Source organism: Coenobita brevimanus, chromosome 96, assembly GCF_032717465.1.
Source record: "Coenobita brevimanus isolate Jiangsu-jjx chromosome 96, ASM3271746v2, whole genome shotgun sequence".
NCBI classification, from domain to species: domain Eukaryota; kingdom Metazoa; phylum Arthropoda; class Malacostraca; order Decapoda; family Coenobitidae; genus Coenobita; species Coenobita brevimanus.
In genome coordinates, this window is record NC_137049.1 from 18,573,432 (window position 1) to 18,589,859 (window position 16,428).

Here is a 16,428-nt window from a genome sequence, read left to right on the forward strand (position 1 = left end):
AACAACGACAAACAGCTTACCAACGAGAGGCTCTTTGTGTGTCAGGCGCAGAGTAATCCACCTCATCAGGCAAAACAGAGACAATGAGAGAGGATTCATACACCAGGTTCAGTTTTACCCCATCCTCATTTGCGATCAAAGCCAGATGTCATCGTAACGCTCGCGAGGCAAAAATGATCTCATGGTAAGAATGGATGCGCGTGTCAACAGAAAAGAAATCGAGTCATTAGCACTGGAGAGGTTGGATGCGTTTGGGTTGCTGTGTGTGTGTGTGTGTGTGTGTGTGTGTGTGTGTGTGTGTGTGTGTGTGTGTGTGTGTGTGTGTGTGTGTGTGTGTGTGTGTGTGTGTGTGTGTTACACTATGTTCTTCCTTTCTCACAGTTCCTTTAACCTACTCGACTAACTTCTTTCTCACAGTATCTATAAATAATTATCTTTCATTCTCATAATTCTCTTATCCTATTTTAACTTTTTTTTTTCTCCCCTCCAGGTTCAGCCCACGAGCCGTTAGATCCCCCTGGACCTTGTTCCACCTGCCCGTACTTCCTGCCCACAGCCAGCGAGGTCAGTACACCCGTGGGTATACCTGCCAACTTGACGTGTGGGGTCAGGCTACTAGGAGACAGAAAGGTGAGACAGATGCGTGTATATGTGTACCAAACACTGCTCTGATTTATACTGCTCTGCCCTGCTCTGCTTTAATATACTGTACTCTTCTCTGCTCTATTCTGCTCTAGGCTCGTGAAAGGAATTGCGTCCACAAACTGGCGTGTTTATTTAGTATGTAGTTACAAGTTGTTGTAAATGAAAAAAATACTGCACGGTGGAATAAACACCTAAGCATCTCCCTCTCTCTCTCTCTCTCTCTCTCTATCTCTCTCTCTCTCTATCTATCTATCTCTATCTCTCTCTCTCTCTCTCTCTCTCTCTCTCTCTCTCTCTCTCTTGTGCTGACCTATTCTTTTCTCAACCCTCTGTGACAAGGATAAAAGTCATTCTTCTAGCATTAAGGCTGGATCACCTCGCAGGGACCATAAGATTTGTGTCAACCGTGTATCTTTGTAACTCACTCTCTCTCTCTCTCTCTCTCTCTCTCTCTGAAGGGGAGCTTGTACTTCTAGCCGTCTATCTTTTCTATTGCTCTCCAGTTATTTTTTTTTTGGTGAGAGAGAAAGAGCAGAAAGAAAAATAAAACATGACATACAGTACAAAATGAAGGTAAGAAAGAACAGAACACAAAACACAGACAGACTAATAGAATAAAAGCAATAAGGAAACGAGAGACAGACGGAGGAGAGGAAGACAAAGAGAGATTTTATAAGGGGGAAATGAATAAATAATAGATGCATGGAAGGGAGCAAGTGAGAAAGAAGGAGGAGATATAAGAAATAGATAAGCAGATCAGAAGGAGAGAGGGCAGGAAGCAGAATATTAATAAGAAGTCTAGACAGAGAATACATACATATATCCACAGGTATCTGGATATGTAGTTACGTGGACATGAGTAACCATAAACAGAGAGAGAGAGAGAGAGAGAGAGAGAAGCACGCAGAGAGTTAAGAGAATCAATTAACTTATGAGAGGCAAAAATGAAAAGGGTAGGAAAGAGGATGAGTGGGGGATTGGAAGCAGAGGGATTAAGTGAAGGAGGCAGGGAGAGAAAGAGGGAGGGGAGGGAGGGATGGGGGAGAAGGGGGAGGGAGGGAGGAGAGGAGAAGGAGGGAGGAGTGGGGAGGGAGGGCTGAAGAGAAAGACTGCAGATGAAGGAGAGAGGATGAGAGGGGATTATATGAAGGATGGAGAGAAACAGAGAAGGCAGGAGGGAAAGAAGGATGGAAGAAGGAAGGGAGGGAAGGAGCTATGAAGGGTAGTAGGAAAAGAATGAAGATGAAGGAAAAGAAAGGATGGATGGAAAGAAGGAAGGAGAAAACTTGGGACAATAAGAGGAGAACTAAAAGCTGGGGGATTAAGTGAAGGAGGGTGGGAAGGAAGGAAGGAAGGAAGGAAGGAAGGAAGGAAGGAAGGAAAGAAGGAAGGAAGTAAAAGGAGGGAGGGAGGAAGGCAAGGCGGGAGGAAGGAAGGGCAAGAGAGAAGACGTGCAGATGAGGGAGGGAGTGCAAATGATGGAGGGAGGAAGGGTAAGAACGTAGGAGATAGAGAAGGGCAGAAGGAGGGAGGAAAAAACGGGGAGATAAGCGCAAATGAAGGAAAGTGAGGAGGCGGAGCAGGAGGAGGAGGAGGAGGAGGAAGAAGAGTGCAGATGATGGAGGTAAGATTAATGTAGGAGAGAAGGAAGGAAGGAGGAGGCTTAGATTAACGAGGGAGAGATGGCGTGCAGTTGAAGGAGGGAAGTGAAGAAGGAGAAAGGGAAGAGCGGAAGGAGGGCTTTTAAGAAGAATGAAATGAAAGAGAGAGGAAAATGAAAGAAAGGAAGGAGCGGAAACGTAGGAGGCAGGAAAGAATGAAGGCAAAGATGACAGGACGCAAGGAGCGATGAAAAGGACACACGAAGATGAAGGAAGGAGGAAATTAATACAAATGAGGGAAGGAGGACGAATGAAGGGAATGAGAAAGGCAAGGAAGGAGCAAAAAATAAAGGGGGGGAGGGGGAGAAAAGAAAGGAAAAAGTGTAAGTGGGAATGGAGAAAGAGACGGAAGAAAATGGGAAGGAGAGAAGTGAAGAAAGAGCAGGTCTGGCAAAAGAAAGGAACGGATTAAAAGAAGGAATGACGAAAGGAATAAGGAAGGAACGATGAAAGGAGAGGAGAAGGAAGGGAAGGAAGAAATGCGGGAGAAATGAATGAATGAATGAATGGAGGGAGGAGATGAAGGAAGGATGGAAAGAACGAGCGATAGAGAAATAAAGGATGAATGACGAAAAGAAGTACAGCATGTGGATGATGGAAGGATGGAATGAAGGAATGGGAGATGAAGGCTGGGTAGAAAGTGGTAATAAAACTATGTGAAAAGAGAGTAGGGAAAGGAAGGAATGGAGGAGATGAAGGAAGAATGGAAGGATAGAACGACAGTGAGATAACGGACGATGGAAGAAAGGAAGCAGGTGAAGGGAGGATGGAATGAAGGAATGAGAGGTGAAGGACGGGTGAAGGGTGGTAATAAAAATATGTGGAAGGCGTGTAATGGATGGAGGTAATCTGTCTTACATCCCCGCCTTACCCTTCATACTCATCTTAAATATTTTATGCCGGACAAAACTAAGACCACTTTGTCAGGGGCAGAGAAATCATGTAACTGAAAAGGTGATATATATTATTATTTTTTCTTCGCCACTATGGACACTTTGGCATTTTATTCTGGCTTACATCACACGATTTTGGTAACCTGAGAAAATTTGGGGATTCTATCTATCTATCCATCTATCTATTAGTATATCTAGACGTCCTAATCCCATAAGAGATGGCCACAAACAAGAGCCTCCATGTCACTCTGTCCTCCGCCATCAGTCTGTCCCCCCACTAACTCACACTCCCTTCTCTCATGCACCTCATTGACACTGAAAATTATATCCTATTGAAGCTAACATCAGGTGATTTTTTTCTACGGAAAGAAATTCTAGTATTCAGAGGATTTATAAAGATATCTATAAACTCCTCACTGATACTGAGGCTCCTTGTTATTATAAATTTCCGTTTTCATGTGAAGAAAATCATAGTAGCCACACGATTTAAAAACTACCTCACATGGGAAATCTCTCACTTAACTTCCTTGCTTCCTTTCCACAGACACGCTTAAGTATTAAATGCAAACGATTCTGCTCAGCTGTGGAAATCTATCAACTCCCTCAGACTCCTATGACTCACTCTCAGCTGAATAAAATTGTCTGGCATTAGCTGACATGAAATACAAGAGGTGATCATGAGAGGCCTAACTCCTTCATTTACACACACACACACACACACACACACACACACACACACACACACACACACACACACTCACACACGAAGGCTATTTTACTGAACCGAGACGAATCCATAACATCCAATCTATTTCCTGCCGGCTCTCCCCATCCAGAACTCTACCCAACCAGAAGACTCTTTCTACTTTAAGCCAGATCTTTTTTTTTTTTTTTTTATCAAGAGAGTGAGGCATGAGAGGAGAGAGGGCGAAGTTAGTTACTAAGTGGCGGAGGGAGCAGGAGACGCATTGGCAAAGTTCCCCACTGACTGAGCTGCCTAACTGCCTTCATTGAATCTAACACCAGGCAAAAACTGTCCTCACGACTTGCCACTACGACTGAGGCGAAACTTTGCAATATATACTGAGATTATGTCAGAAAGGAATTTAAGTTAACTACCAGCAGCCCGAGTAGTGCTTTATTGTCCTGAATAGATGCGAGTTCGATCCCCGGCTGGGGCATGGAACTGCGCTTATATGAATTTCGTTAAAACAGACTTTACTGATATTCAGCAAAACCTATCGACATGTTATAAAGACACCCACCTTAGGGCAGGGTGAGGAGTACCAATGTGCAGACAGCCCAAGTCTGCCCAATCCAATGGGCCACGCGTCCATTGACTCATATCACACACACACACACACACACACACACACACACACACACACATATATATATATATATATATATATATATATATATATATATATATATATATATATATATATATATATATATATATATATAGTATATATAGTGTATCACCTTTACTACGGGACTATACGAGATGTATTGCGGAACTTGGCCTACACGCACAGTAAGACGGCCAGAATAACCCTGCCCCACGGTGGCCAGGTACAAATTGAGAATGCCTATGTGTAGTGAGAATTGGTGAGAGTGCGAGTCAAAGTGTTGCGTTGGCTGTGTTTTGTGTGTCAGAGGCTGTAAATGTCATCAGAATCAAGTGAACGGTTGCCAACGTGCTAACACAGGACACGGCGTATTCACTGCCCCCGCTAAAAAGTTCGCCACAAGTGTATTTCAATACTAGGGCACACACAGGCGGGCAAACGGACGTGATAACCTCTGATCACTCATTCCGCATTCATATAATTACTTTTCATGCAGGAGAAATGCGCGCTCTTATGTTCAAGGACATCGTATTACTAATGCTGTGAAGTTCATAATGTCTCCTAAAGTGGCAGCAGCTGTGAAACTTGTACACAGCGCTACTAGAGCAAGCGGACAGTTCTTCTTCAACCTTCTCGGCGAGAAACTTTAATTCTTTCATCATCATTGCTTGCGGATTTTGTTTCAATTTCCTATTCACTTAACCGCTTCACAACATGGACGATTTAGGTACCTCCAAACGATTTTATTCAGCTCTAGAGAGACCCCTCATACTGAAGTGATAAATACAGGCAACTGATAACTCCTTCAGTTCGAAAAGTCTCACCTATGACGAATTAAATCATCAGAAAACAGCCAGAATAAAAAAAGCGCGTCATGCAGAGCCTCATTCAATACCAGAGCATTGAAAAATAAATAAACCTGCTACAGTTTCAGGTTGAAGGCGGTCATATATTTTGATCACTAAATCCTGATATTCCGGCCTCACACGGGAATGCTTTTCAATTTGCCACACCGCGACCCAGCTCAGCCCTCCCACGCCACACCTGCACCACATCCAACACACCTGCAGCATCCCACGACTGCAATATCACACACCTGCTCCAGCCATTCCTCATCTGCAACACATCCCTCCCAACTTTTCCACATCTGTAACATTTTCTCTTCCAAATATATGATGCACACAACATATCACTTCCTCTCCTATCTCTCCCATTCCTACAGCATCCCAAACCTGCCCCACACCCACAACATCCCACAGCATCAACACCTGACCCACATCACCCAGAACCACAGAATCCCACATCTCCCACACAATATCCCACACCTGTCCCACATCTCCCACACACAGCATCCCACATCTGTGACATCCCATATCTGCAGCATCCCACACTTACAGCATTCCTCACTCACACCATCCCACACCCATCCCACATCTCCCACTGCTAAATACCTCTCCAATATCTACACATCCCACACATATAACATCTCTCTTGTATCCTTCCTACAACTACAGCATATCTCTCTCACACCTGCCTCACAACTCCCACATCTGCACAATTTCCTCTCCCAAACCTACACTACCTCTCCCACACACATACGGAGAAGCCACCCAAACCTGCCTCTCCCCCCTGCTATATTGTCTGATTATCGGCCTTCACGCATTCCCCTCGCAAGCCCTGTGTTCAGCCACGCAGTCGGTCAGCGGAAAGCCTGTCAGACTGTCGCTTTACTGATACTAGAGAACCAGTCTGACAGCCACTCTAAGTCAGTGAGTGCAGCAGCCAGTCTGATAGCCACTCTAAATCAGTGAGTGCAGCAGCCAGTCTGATAGCCACTCTAAATCAGTGAGTGCAGCAGCCAGTCTGATAGCCACTCTAAATCAGTGAGTGCAGCAGCCAGTCTGATAGCCACTCTAAATCAGTGAGTGCAGCAGCCAGTCTGATAGCCACTCTAAATCAGTGAGTGCAGCAGCCAGTCTGATAGCCACTCTACATCAGTGAGTGCAGTAGCCAGTCTGATAGCCACTCTACATCAGTGAGTGCAGTAGCCAGTCTGATAGCCACTCTACATCAGTCGATGGAAAGTCAGTCTGACAGCCACCCAAAATCAGTCAGAACCAGGCTTGAATTGGTTAGCTGAAAGACAGTCCGACAGTCGTTATAAAGCACAGACCAGTCCTTCCTCCACTACTCCTGAACACTGGTTCCCTGTGAATTCATGCTTCCAAAACCATCATCACCATCATCATCATCATCATCACCATCATCATCATCATCCAAACCTTACTTCCCACAAATACATATGTGAAAGGGAACCAGAAATGGGAAGGAAAATCACAAAAGTAGGAAATCTATCAACCCTGCCAGCCATACTAACACTCGCCCAGCTAATAAAATATACAAGTCACATCCATAAACATCCATCGAACTCACTATATTACTTGTGACTCAATCCTTCAACTCCACCAGCCAATAAAATGCGAATGTATCACTGTCATAACCTGTATATGGCCCTCATAACCTATATATCACTATCCTAACCTATAAACCTATATGAAATCCACTGAAGCTGACTACGACATGGTTCAGCACTCACTGTATATCATAGGAATCAATGCCGTCAGCTCAACAGGGGTAATAAATCAACACTTCCCGTACCGTGGGGTCATATTTTTATTTCTATCTTTTCCTGCCTTATACAGTCGATTTTTTAAAGTTACGATAGTCATTTAGTAGTGAATGGGTTAATGAAGGCTATATCTTACCTCCCATTCCAAATTCCCTCGCTAATACAATGCCATTTTACTTAGCCTGCGGCAGTACTGTGGCAGTATGGAGATCAATTAAACCGATGTTCGAACTTCTCCATTTCGACCTCTCTTCGGGGCTACGTACAATTTCCTAGCCTTGACAAGAACAAGATAAAAATGTCATCACACCCACGGGGATAAGCATCATAACATACTAATTCCATCGCACTTCTTTCTGATGCGCATCACCACTTTTTTTTAATCCTTTCATCTTATTTATACTCAGACCATAATTTGTTACCATTTCATCATTTACATTTCCTCTTACATTCTCATTCATTCCCCAAAATCACCGACATTACTAAGTACATCATCAAAATTACAGTTACTATTACCATCATCGTTAAAATTACCATCTCTTTCATCACTATCACCATTATCACCATCATTATCACCAACACCAGCACCAACATCACCATCACTATTCGTCCTTCACTTAAATTATACGTGAGATAAGCAAGACCCAAAAATGAAAATATAGCATCAAATGAAACTATACTCCTAGTACCCACAGAACTAGCCATCCATTTACTCATCATTCCAGCCCTGAATTTCAACTTTGCTTCTGTGGCATCGCTCATCCATCAAACTCTCAAACAACTCCCTCACTCCCTCACACAACCAATATCTCTTCAGTCGGCTAACACTTTGCATGAAAGAGAGAGAGAGTGTGTGAGAGAGAGAGAGAGAACACGGACGCGGTGAGAGGATAAGGAACGAAAAGGAATTTGGAAAAGCGTAAAAATAAAGAAATGGTGTGGGCTGTGGAGGCGAAGTCTAAAAGATGCTAGTTATTTATAGGGATAGACTGCGAGATCGATGGCTTTGAAAGGAGAGAGAGAGAGAGAGAGAGAGAGAGAGAGAGAATAATTTAGATGGTAAACTGTAAATTAAAAGAATCATCCCAAACACGACTTCAAGGCGATTTACTGAGACCGAAGTGAAATGGAAGGAGATAGGAAAGGAGAAGGGCCCTGCTCAAGGATTAGAGGATTCCTTTGTGCTATGAGGATGCCAAATGAGCAGTTAAAGTCCATGAACCAAGAAAGTTATATATAATTTCAGATTTTCACAATATTTTAACTCAGGATGCTGAGAGACGTGAGGAAGGTCAAGGAGAGAGGTGGCTAAGTATGGGAAAGATTAATGGATTGAGAAAGTGGATGGGAAGCTTAAAGTACAAATAAATAAAATGCAATAATAATCTCAAGATATCTTTAACACCTCAAACGTCCAAAAAAATTATACTGAGGAAGCAAGGAAATTAAAGAGAGGTTGCTAAAGATAAACAGAACTCCTTGGATTCTTATTTACAGCCTAAGCACTTCAGATGAGCAGGTACAAATATCTTGATATGATCGATGACTCTCAGGTAAATTTTATGGAGAATGCATGGAAACAGGAAAAGTGGCCGACGAGACAGGCGGCCAAGAATAATCAATCAATCATTTCCTGTGGCACCCTCGGGGATGCATAGGGCCTCGATGAACTCACACCACCACATCCTATCTTGTGCTAACTCCTCAAGATCTCCCCAACACTCATCTCCAGCTTCCCGTCTCACTGTCCTCTCCCACGTCTCTTTTGGCCTTCCTCTACCTCTCCTACCAGGTGCCACCCACCCTGGTGTACCTCGTACTATTCCCTGTCTCCTATACACATGTCCTAGCCACTTCCATCGTGAGAATCTAACATATTCATCAATCGGCTGACTCCCGTTATTTCTCTAATTCTACTATTTGGTATCCTTTCCCACCACTTAACTCCTAATATTCTTCTAAGTGCTTTATTTTCAAACACCAAGAATTTATTTTCCATAGTCACTGTGCTGTACCAAGACTCGTGTCCATAAATTAAGATACTCCTAACCATTACCTTATAAAGTTTGATTTTTGTATGCACAGAGAAATTGTTATTATTCCAAATATTTTTAAGCATTCCCATTGCCTGATTAGCCTTCTTTAACCTTTCCTCGAATTCAAAGTTCAAAGAACCATCCTTGGCTAAATAAGTACCTAAATATTTAAACCTATCAACTTGCTTTACAACCATACCTCCAATTACACATTCCTGCGCATTTTCCATATTGATATTGATTATTTCAGTTTTTCCACAATTAATAACCAAACCCACCTTGCGACCTTCACTCACCAAACAGTCCAACACTCTCTGCATCTCTTCTGGCCCATCACAAATCAAAACTATATCATCTGCATAATCTAAATCCAAAAGTTTCCTGTTCTCTCCCCAAAGTATACCTGCACCGGTTTCTGTTCCAACACGTTTCATAATGTAATCAATGACCAATATAAATAGTAAAGGCGATAGAACACCACCTTGAATTACTCCGGACTTGACTTCAAACGAATCACTCAGACAACCATCAACCATCACTTTACAAAATGTGTCCTCATGCATGTTCATAATGACCCTCACAAACTCCTCTGGTATTCCATAATGTCTCATGATCTTCCCCATAGACTCTCTCGAAACACTATCAAAAGCCTTTTCAAAATCAACAAAACAAAGACTTAACGGTACTCTCATTTCATTAACTTGCTGCATCAAATGCCTAACTATAAAGATCTGATCATTGCAACCACGTCCCTTTCTAAAACCAGCCTGTTCATCCCTCAGAATACCCTCAACCACCGGCTCCAACCTATTTAACAACACTCTACTGAAAACTTTCAAAGCTATCGGTGACAAAGAGATTCCCCTCCAATTACCACATTCACTCAGGTCTCCTTTCTTCGGAACTTTAACAATTACACCATTCTTCTAAACTGATGGTAGTAACCCCGTCACCCATATCTTATTGAATAGCTTGGTCAAGATCATTATTAATCTATCCCCCTCCACTTTAAACATTTCCGGAAATAAACCATCCTCCCCTGGTGCCTTATTATTCTTTAACTGTTTTACTGCTTTCTCCACTTCTGCAAGCCTCAACTCTCCTGTTTCTATATTTAAATCTTCCTGAGCAGACGGTATATCCTCTTCTGGTGGTATTGGTCTAATAAGAACTGTCTCAAAATGCTCTTTCCATCTATTTTTAATATCTCCATCTTTGGTCAATAAATTTCCTTCCCTGTCTCTAATTGGTATTTCCTTGCGTTTACCTGCATTACCACTCAGTTCTCTAATCGATTCATATGCTATTCTTTGACTCTGTCCATCATTTTTGTTTATTAGGATTTCAGTCTCTGCAACCTTTTCATCCACACATCTTCTTTTATCTCTCCTAGCTAACCTTCTTACTTCTGAATTCAAACTCCAGTACGCAGCTCTTGCTAATTCAATCTCTCGTTCATCAACGCATTGTATCTCACTCCTCAATTTAGCCTCACCTCTCTTTTTTATCATATCCCACGTTTCCTCTGATATCCATTTCTTTCTCCTGAATCTATGTCTCCATCCAATCGTACATTCAGCAGTCTCATGCAAAACTTTGTTCACATCCTCCCACATCTCATCTACACTTCTCTCCCCCTCTTCCAACGTTTCCAACACCAAAAACCTATTTCTGCATTCTAATCTGAATTCCTCCTTTTCTTCTCCTTCTCTTCTAAGCTTAACAATATCGTATCTACCAACACCAGATTTTTCCTTCTTCTGATTTTTAAGTTTAAACCTTATTTTTGCAATGCTGAGTTGATGGTCACTACCAATATCCGCTCCCCGTTTAACATGAACATCTAGCAGAGAACTTCTATGCCTCCTACTGATAGCGATGTGATCAATCTGATTTTTATATTTTCCACACGGCGACACCCAAGTTGTCTTGTGTATATTGCAATGCTGAAAGAGTGTGCCCCCGATGACTAAGTCATTTGCTAGACAGAAGCTTCTAAACCTCACTCCGTTTTCACTCATCCTACTACCAACTCCCATCTTACCCATACATGCCTCAAATCCCTCATTTGAACAGCCCATTACTGCATTAAAGTCTCCAACGCAGATCAAAACATCATGTCTAGGTACCCTTCCTACTCCTTCTTGCAACTTTTCATAAAATGTGTCTTTCCTTTCATCGAGTGCATCATTAGTAGGTGCATAACACACAAACAGACTGATGTTGCCATGATTTGATTTAAACCGTGCGTATAGCAATCGCTCATCTATAGGATCCCACTCACATAAAGCCTTATTTGCTTTACAACCCACCAACAATCCTACTCCCTGATAATGCATTCCGTCCTGTCGGCCAGATATCAATAAACGTATACCATCCTCCAAATCCAACTTATCGACTCCAGTTAATCTAGTTTCTGTCAGAGCACAAATATCAAGTCCGTAATTTTGAAAAACCTTCACTAACTCATCGATTTTACCGTCATGATTTAGCGTTCTCACATTCCAGTTACCAATTTTAATTGTATTTTTTGCATTGACAAAGGAATTAGATTGTAACTGAGGCAACCGTGAGATTCTTAGCACCCCCTGCCCATTTAAGGGCTGCACGGGACTGGAGGCCATTATTGTTCTTTCAGAGTCCATCAAGGTTTCTTTGGCTAACTTCCTGAACACCTCGCCATTGTGTTGCAGTCGCAGTAGGCAGCTAACTTGCCTGATTGCCCACACCCGAAAGACCCAGCTATGCTGTAGCCAGTCACGTGCCGGCATGCTTCCCAGCCATTTCACTCTCAAGGAGTTCCTCTGCCTGAGAAAGCAACCACCCCCCTGCTCCCGAGGGCTTTTGATCTGTGTAGGTAGAGGGCGATCACTCCCTCACTAGCCATATACAGTGTATATACAGTGTATAGGCTACACTCACCACATAAAGAAATAAAGACCAGACTTTTATTTTTACTATTATTAATTATTATTATTACTAGTAGTAGTAGTAGTAGTAGTAGCAGTAGTAGTTATGGCAAAGTGTTTGAAATGGAGACTGTGTTAAATCCATTCATGAAATAATCACCAATGCCTTAAATATTTTATCCAGACTACTACCGGAATAAAGATTAATAAATTGAAAAGGTACAAGAAAAGATGGGAATTACAGAATCATCACAATCACCATAACAAAACATGGTCAGATCCTCAAAATAATTGACTGGAAACGCAAGGAAAATGAAGCAGAAGATCAGGGGGTGGGAAAGAGCTCAATGAACTACAAAGATGGGCAAATTCCTTTGGGGTGAAGATACCAAATTGGCAGGCAAAAATCCATGCACCAACAAAACACTAAAAAAATGTATGTGTGATTCCAGATTTTATCATTATTTAACTGGAAATAAGAACATCTAAAATGCAGGACATGGATGGTAGGTGGTCAGGAAAGGCAAGACTAATGGACTGAGGAGTTAACTGAGGAACCATTAGAAACACAGATAAAACAAGGTCTGATTTTCAAAAGTGATTTACTAAACCTGAAGAGAATTGGAAGCAGAAAATCAAGAAAGAAACTGCTCGAGAGAAGAAAGGGATTAGCGATTTCCTTTTAAAGATGAGGATGCCGAATGAGCATTTAAAAATCCATGAACTAACATTAGAAAATTTGTATAGGATGCCAAATTTTCCTAACAATTCAACTAAGGATGCCAAGAAAGAAAGGAAGAAGGTGCAGGAGGAAAGAGGTAATCAAGATGGGGGAAGACTAATGGAGTGAGAAGGTAATTAAAGAACCATCAAAAACACTGATGAAAGTCTGGTTCTCAAAAATAAATGCCTGAGTTTGAAGAGAATTCGGGGCAGAAAATCAAGGAGGATGGAATATGATCAAGGAATGAATAATATAAGGAAAAGGATTAAGGATGAGCAGCTAAAATTAATGGACACACAAAAATATACCTAAAATATTATTAATGATCATGAAGTCTCAACACATTTACCTGAAGATGTATAAGAAGCAAAGAAGAAAATTGAGGAGAAGCAATAGAGTCAAGAAAGAAACTCAATGGATTTCTTTTTTTAGATGTGTTCGGCTTCCCAAATATTTAGACAGAAGTTGAAAATGCCTTACAAACAACTAATAATCAATAAGCCATAAAAAATAACACTAATAACCTTCTTTTTTACTGCATGAAGTCGCACGTTGACGAAGGCTGTATTTCCAAAGACGGTCAAGCAAAAGGATGCCAAAATCAAGACGTACTGAGAGAGAGAGAGAGAGAGAGAGAGAGAGAGAGAGAGAGAGAGAGAGAGAGGTTAGACAAAATTACAAACCATAAGAAACATGCATAATTACAGATCCTCACATATCTTAGTTCAGGACGCAAAGTAAAAAATAAAAATATAAATAAATATGAGCCTCGTTCCTGACTCCTCACCGATATTCGCGCTCAGGTCGGGTCGGGGCAGTGGAATCATCAGAGAATATTCGAATACATGAATATTTCAGGTCAGGCACATGCAGTAGGGGTGAGGTGAGGGAGTGAGTGGGGTGGGTAATGGGGATATGATGGGAAAAGAGGTGGAGGTGAATTTGGGGGAAGAGAGGGAGAGAGAGGGAGATGAGGGAGGGTGGGAGAGGTGAGAGCAGGTGATGAGAGAGAAGGGAAAATATGGGGACGAAAGGGGATTGGGAGCAGCAGGAGAGATAGAAGGATGAAGTGCAGGGGATGGGATAATGGAGAAGTGATACTAGGAGGTTGGGATGGGCGAAAGTGAGGACAGACGAGAGGGGGCGAGCTGAATGATATCATTAGTGGGAGGTAGTGATGGCGGTGATGGGGAGGGGAGTAAACTATAGCAGACATGACTGAGTAGGATGAAGAGGGAGGGGTGTGTTAAAGGGGAGTGTGGAGGGTGAGGGGAGAATGGGGGAAGGGAGGAAGCAATTAAGTGATACATAGCATATGGTATATACTAGTGGAGTCATGGCCAGGTTAGGTTGACGAGTATGGTGGTGGTAGTCAGATTGGATGGGTTCATGAAGGGGTCTAAATAGTAGTTAAGTAGGAGAGAATTGCTAATATTTAAGTACGAAGGATTAGTGAAAGAGACTGAGTGGGTGTAAGGTAACAGTATGGATTGGTGAAAGTGGTGGGATGATTGTTAGAGGACAGGATAGATTGACGTAAGTGCATGAGACAGTAACTTTGGAGAGACTGGTATATATCAAGGTGGGAATAATTGAGCAATAAGTGAGCTGGATTGCAGGGAATGCTGAATGCCAGTCAACGGGGTGAGACTGTGAGATAGTTGAGACGCATTGCTCGAAGTAGTTGAGTAATGGTTAGGTGGGAGAGACTGCTTGAAAGTTAGGTGGGAAAAACTTGTGGAAGTGTCTGAGAGCTTTTAAGTACGATGGATTGCCAAAAGCCACTTGAAAGGAGTAGCAGAGGGCGGAGAGAAGTGCCCTAAAACTTACCCTCTCCATCACTAACTCAAAAGATGAAATGTGCAACTAATATTTTTTGACACATCCGTCTACATGCGACATAATCCTTTTTTTTTTTTTTTTAAGCGACAGCCTTTGCAGATCCGTGGTTTCTTCTTTGTTGCATAGTAAACCCTACAGGAAGATGTATCCCTTATGCTAAATAAAATCGTCTTTAAGTGGAAAGAGTACAATACAAATAATGTCACCGAACAGAGGAGTTACTGACGTTCGCTTTCATCCTTTTCAAAGCAAGATATCTCTCTTAAACTGAATAAATTCGTCAGAACACAGCAAGAATATGATAAAAAGAAAGGTTCTCGTGGTGAGCGGAGCCGAAAATAAAAACCGTCCTGTACTGTACTTAAATCGCTTCTCTTCAGTCCATCCAGGTGTCGTCGATCAAAAAGACGGACCTCAAAATCGTCCTAATATATACAATAAAAAGAAAGAAAAGAAAAAAAAAAGTCCCAACGCCGAAAAATGCTTAGAAAAAATAAAAACTTCATATGCTAAGCCATTGCTCTTCTTTTTCTCCCCAGGTGTCTTGGATCCGAAAAAAGGACCTACACGTACTAACCACGAGCAACTTCACGTACACAACGGACAAGCGGTTCCGTGCCCTCCACCTCCCCGGGTCGCCCTTCTGGTCCCTGCAGATCGATAGGCCCACCGTGGCAGACTCAGGCCTGTACGAGTGTCAGGTGTCCACGCAGCCAAAGATCTTCAGGAGGTTCAAGTTAAAGGTGGTTGGTAAGTGGTTCAAGGATGGCTGGAGGTTCAAGTTAAAGGTGGCTGGTAAGTGGTTCAGGTTCACGGATGGTTCGTTCGATTTAAAAATGCACTTCAAAAGGTTAGTTTAATGAAGAGCATCGTGAGGTTCAAGTTAAAGGTGGTGGGTAAGTGGTTGAGTTCAGGGGCGGTTGATTCAAGCTGATAAAAGATTCTAAGTAAAAAGAAATATTTATATGAGTATCTTTAATAGGTTCAACTTTAAATTAATAGATGGTTTGTCTCCACTGCTAGTTACATGGATGAATTAATAGTGATGGGTAAATGGATCCTTCACCTAAGATGGCAAATGTTAAAAATGATATTCAGAGATTCACCGTACAAAAGATCTTCGAAAGGTTCGAGTTAAAGGTGGTCTGTTGGTGTAGGCTACACCTGAGAACATCAAGGCATCGTGTATTCTTCCAACTAAAAAAAAAAAAAGTGTGAAAGCTAAATATTCCCTCGAACTCTACAGAAACCTATAATTCTCTCTCTCTCTCTCTCTCTCTCTCTCTCTCTCTCTCTCTCTCTCTCTCTCTCTTCAATTCTCATGGGCAAAAAAATCTGTCTGTCTGTCTGTCAAAATCTCAAAACCCACTACACAGGCTTCCACCTCTTCAGAAAATAAGCCCTGCATTCCCCCAGCGCCTTGCAAGACTGACACCTTCACTCTCCCACAGTGCCAATAGCGTCTATCACGGGGACGAGGGAGATCTTTATGAAGGCCGGCAGTGACATCAACATTACCTGCGTAGTCAAGGGAGCCATACGAGGAGCACCTGTTACCTGGTATCACGTCCTGCCTAGACAACCAAGTAAGTTAGCTTGTCTATCTAGCTATATACCTGTCAGTGTCTGTATGGTTGTCTTTGCCTATCTGTCTAAGCATCTGTTCCTCGGCCAACCCTCAATATTCGTCCCTACCACTTCCTTCCCGGGCAGTAATATATGTTATCTATCAGTCAA

General features: G+C 42.3%; 1 protein-coding gene across 1 annotated transcript in view; it reads left to right on the forward strand.

Annotated features, from left to right (window-relative positions):
- LOC145413478 (zwei Ig domain protein zig-8-like) overlaps positions 1-16,428 on the forward strand; it is a 66,194-nt gene that overhangs the window by 838 nt on the left and 48,928 nt on the right. Inside the window, exons 2-4 of the mRNA XM_080283174.1 lie at positions 491-630; positions 15,231-15,441; positions 16,143-16,277. Coding sequence (XP_080139300.1) covers positions 491-630; positions 15,231-15,441; positions 16,143-16,277 — 486 coding nt within the window. The remainder of the gene's footprint in view (positions 1-490; positions 631-15,230; positions 15,442-16,142; positions 16,278-16,428) is intronic.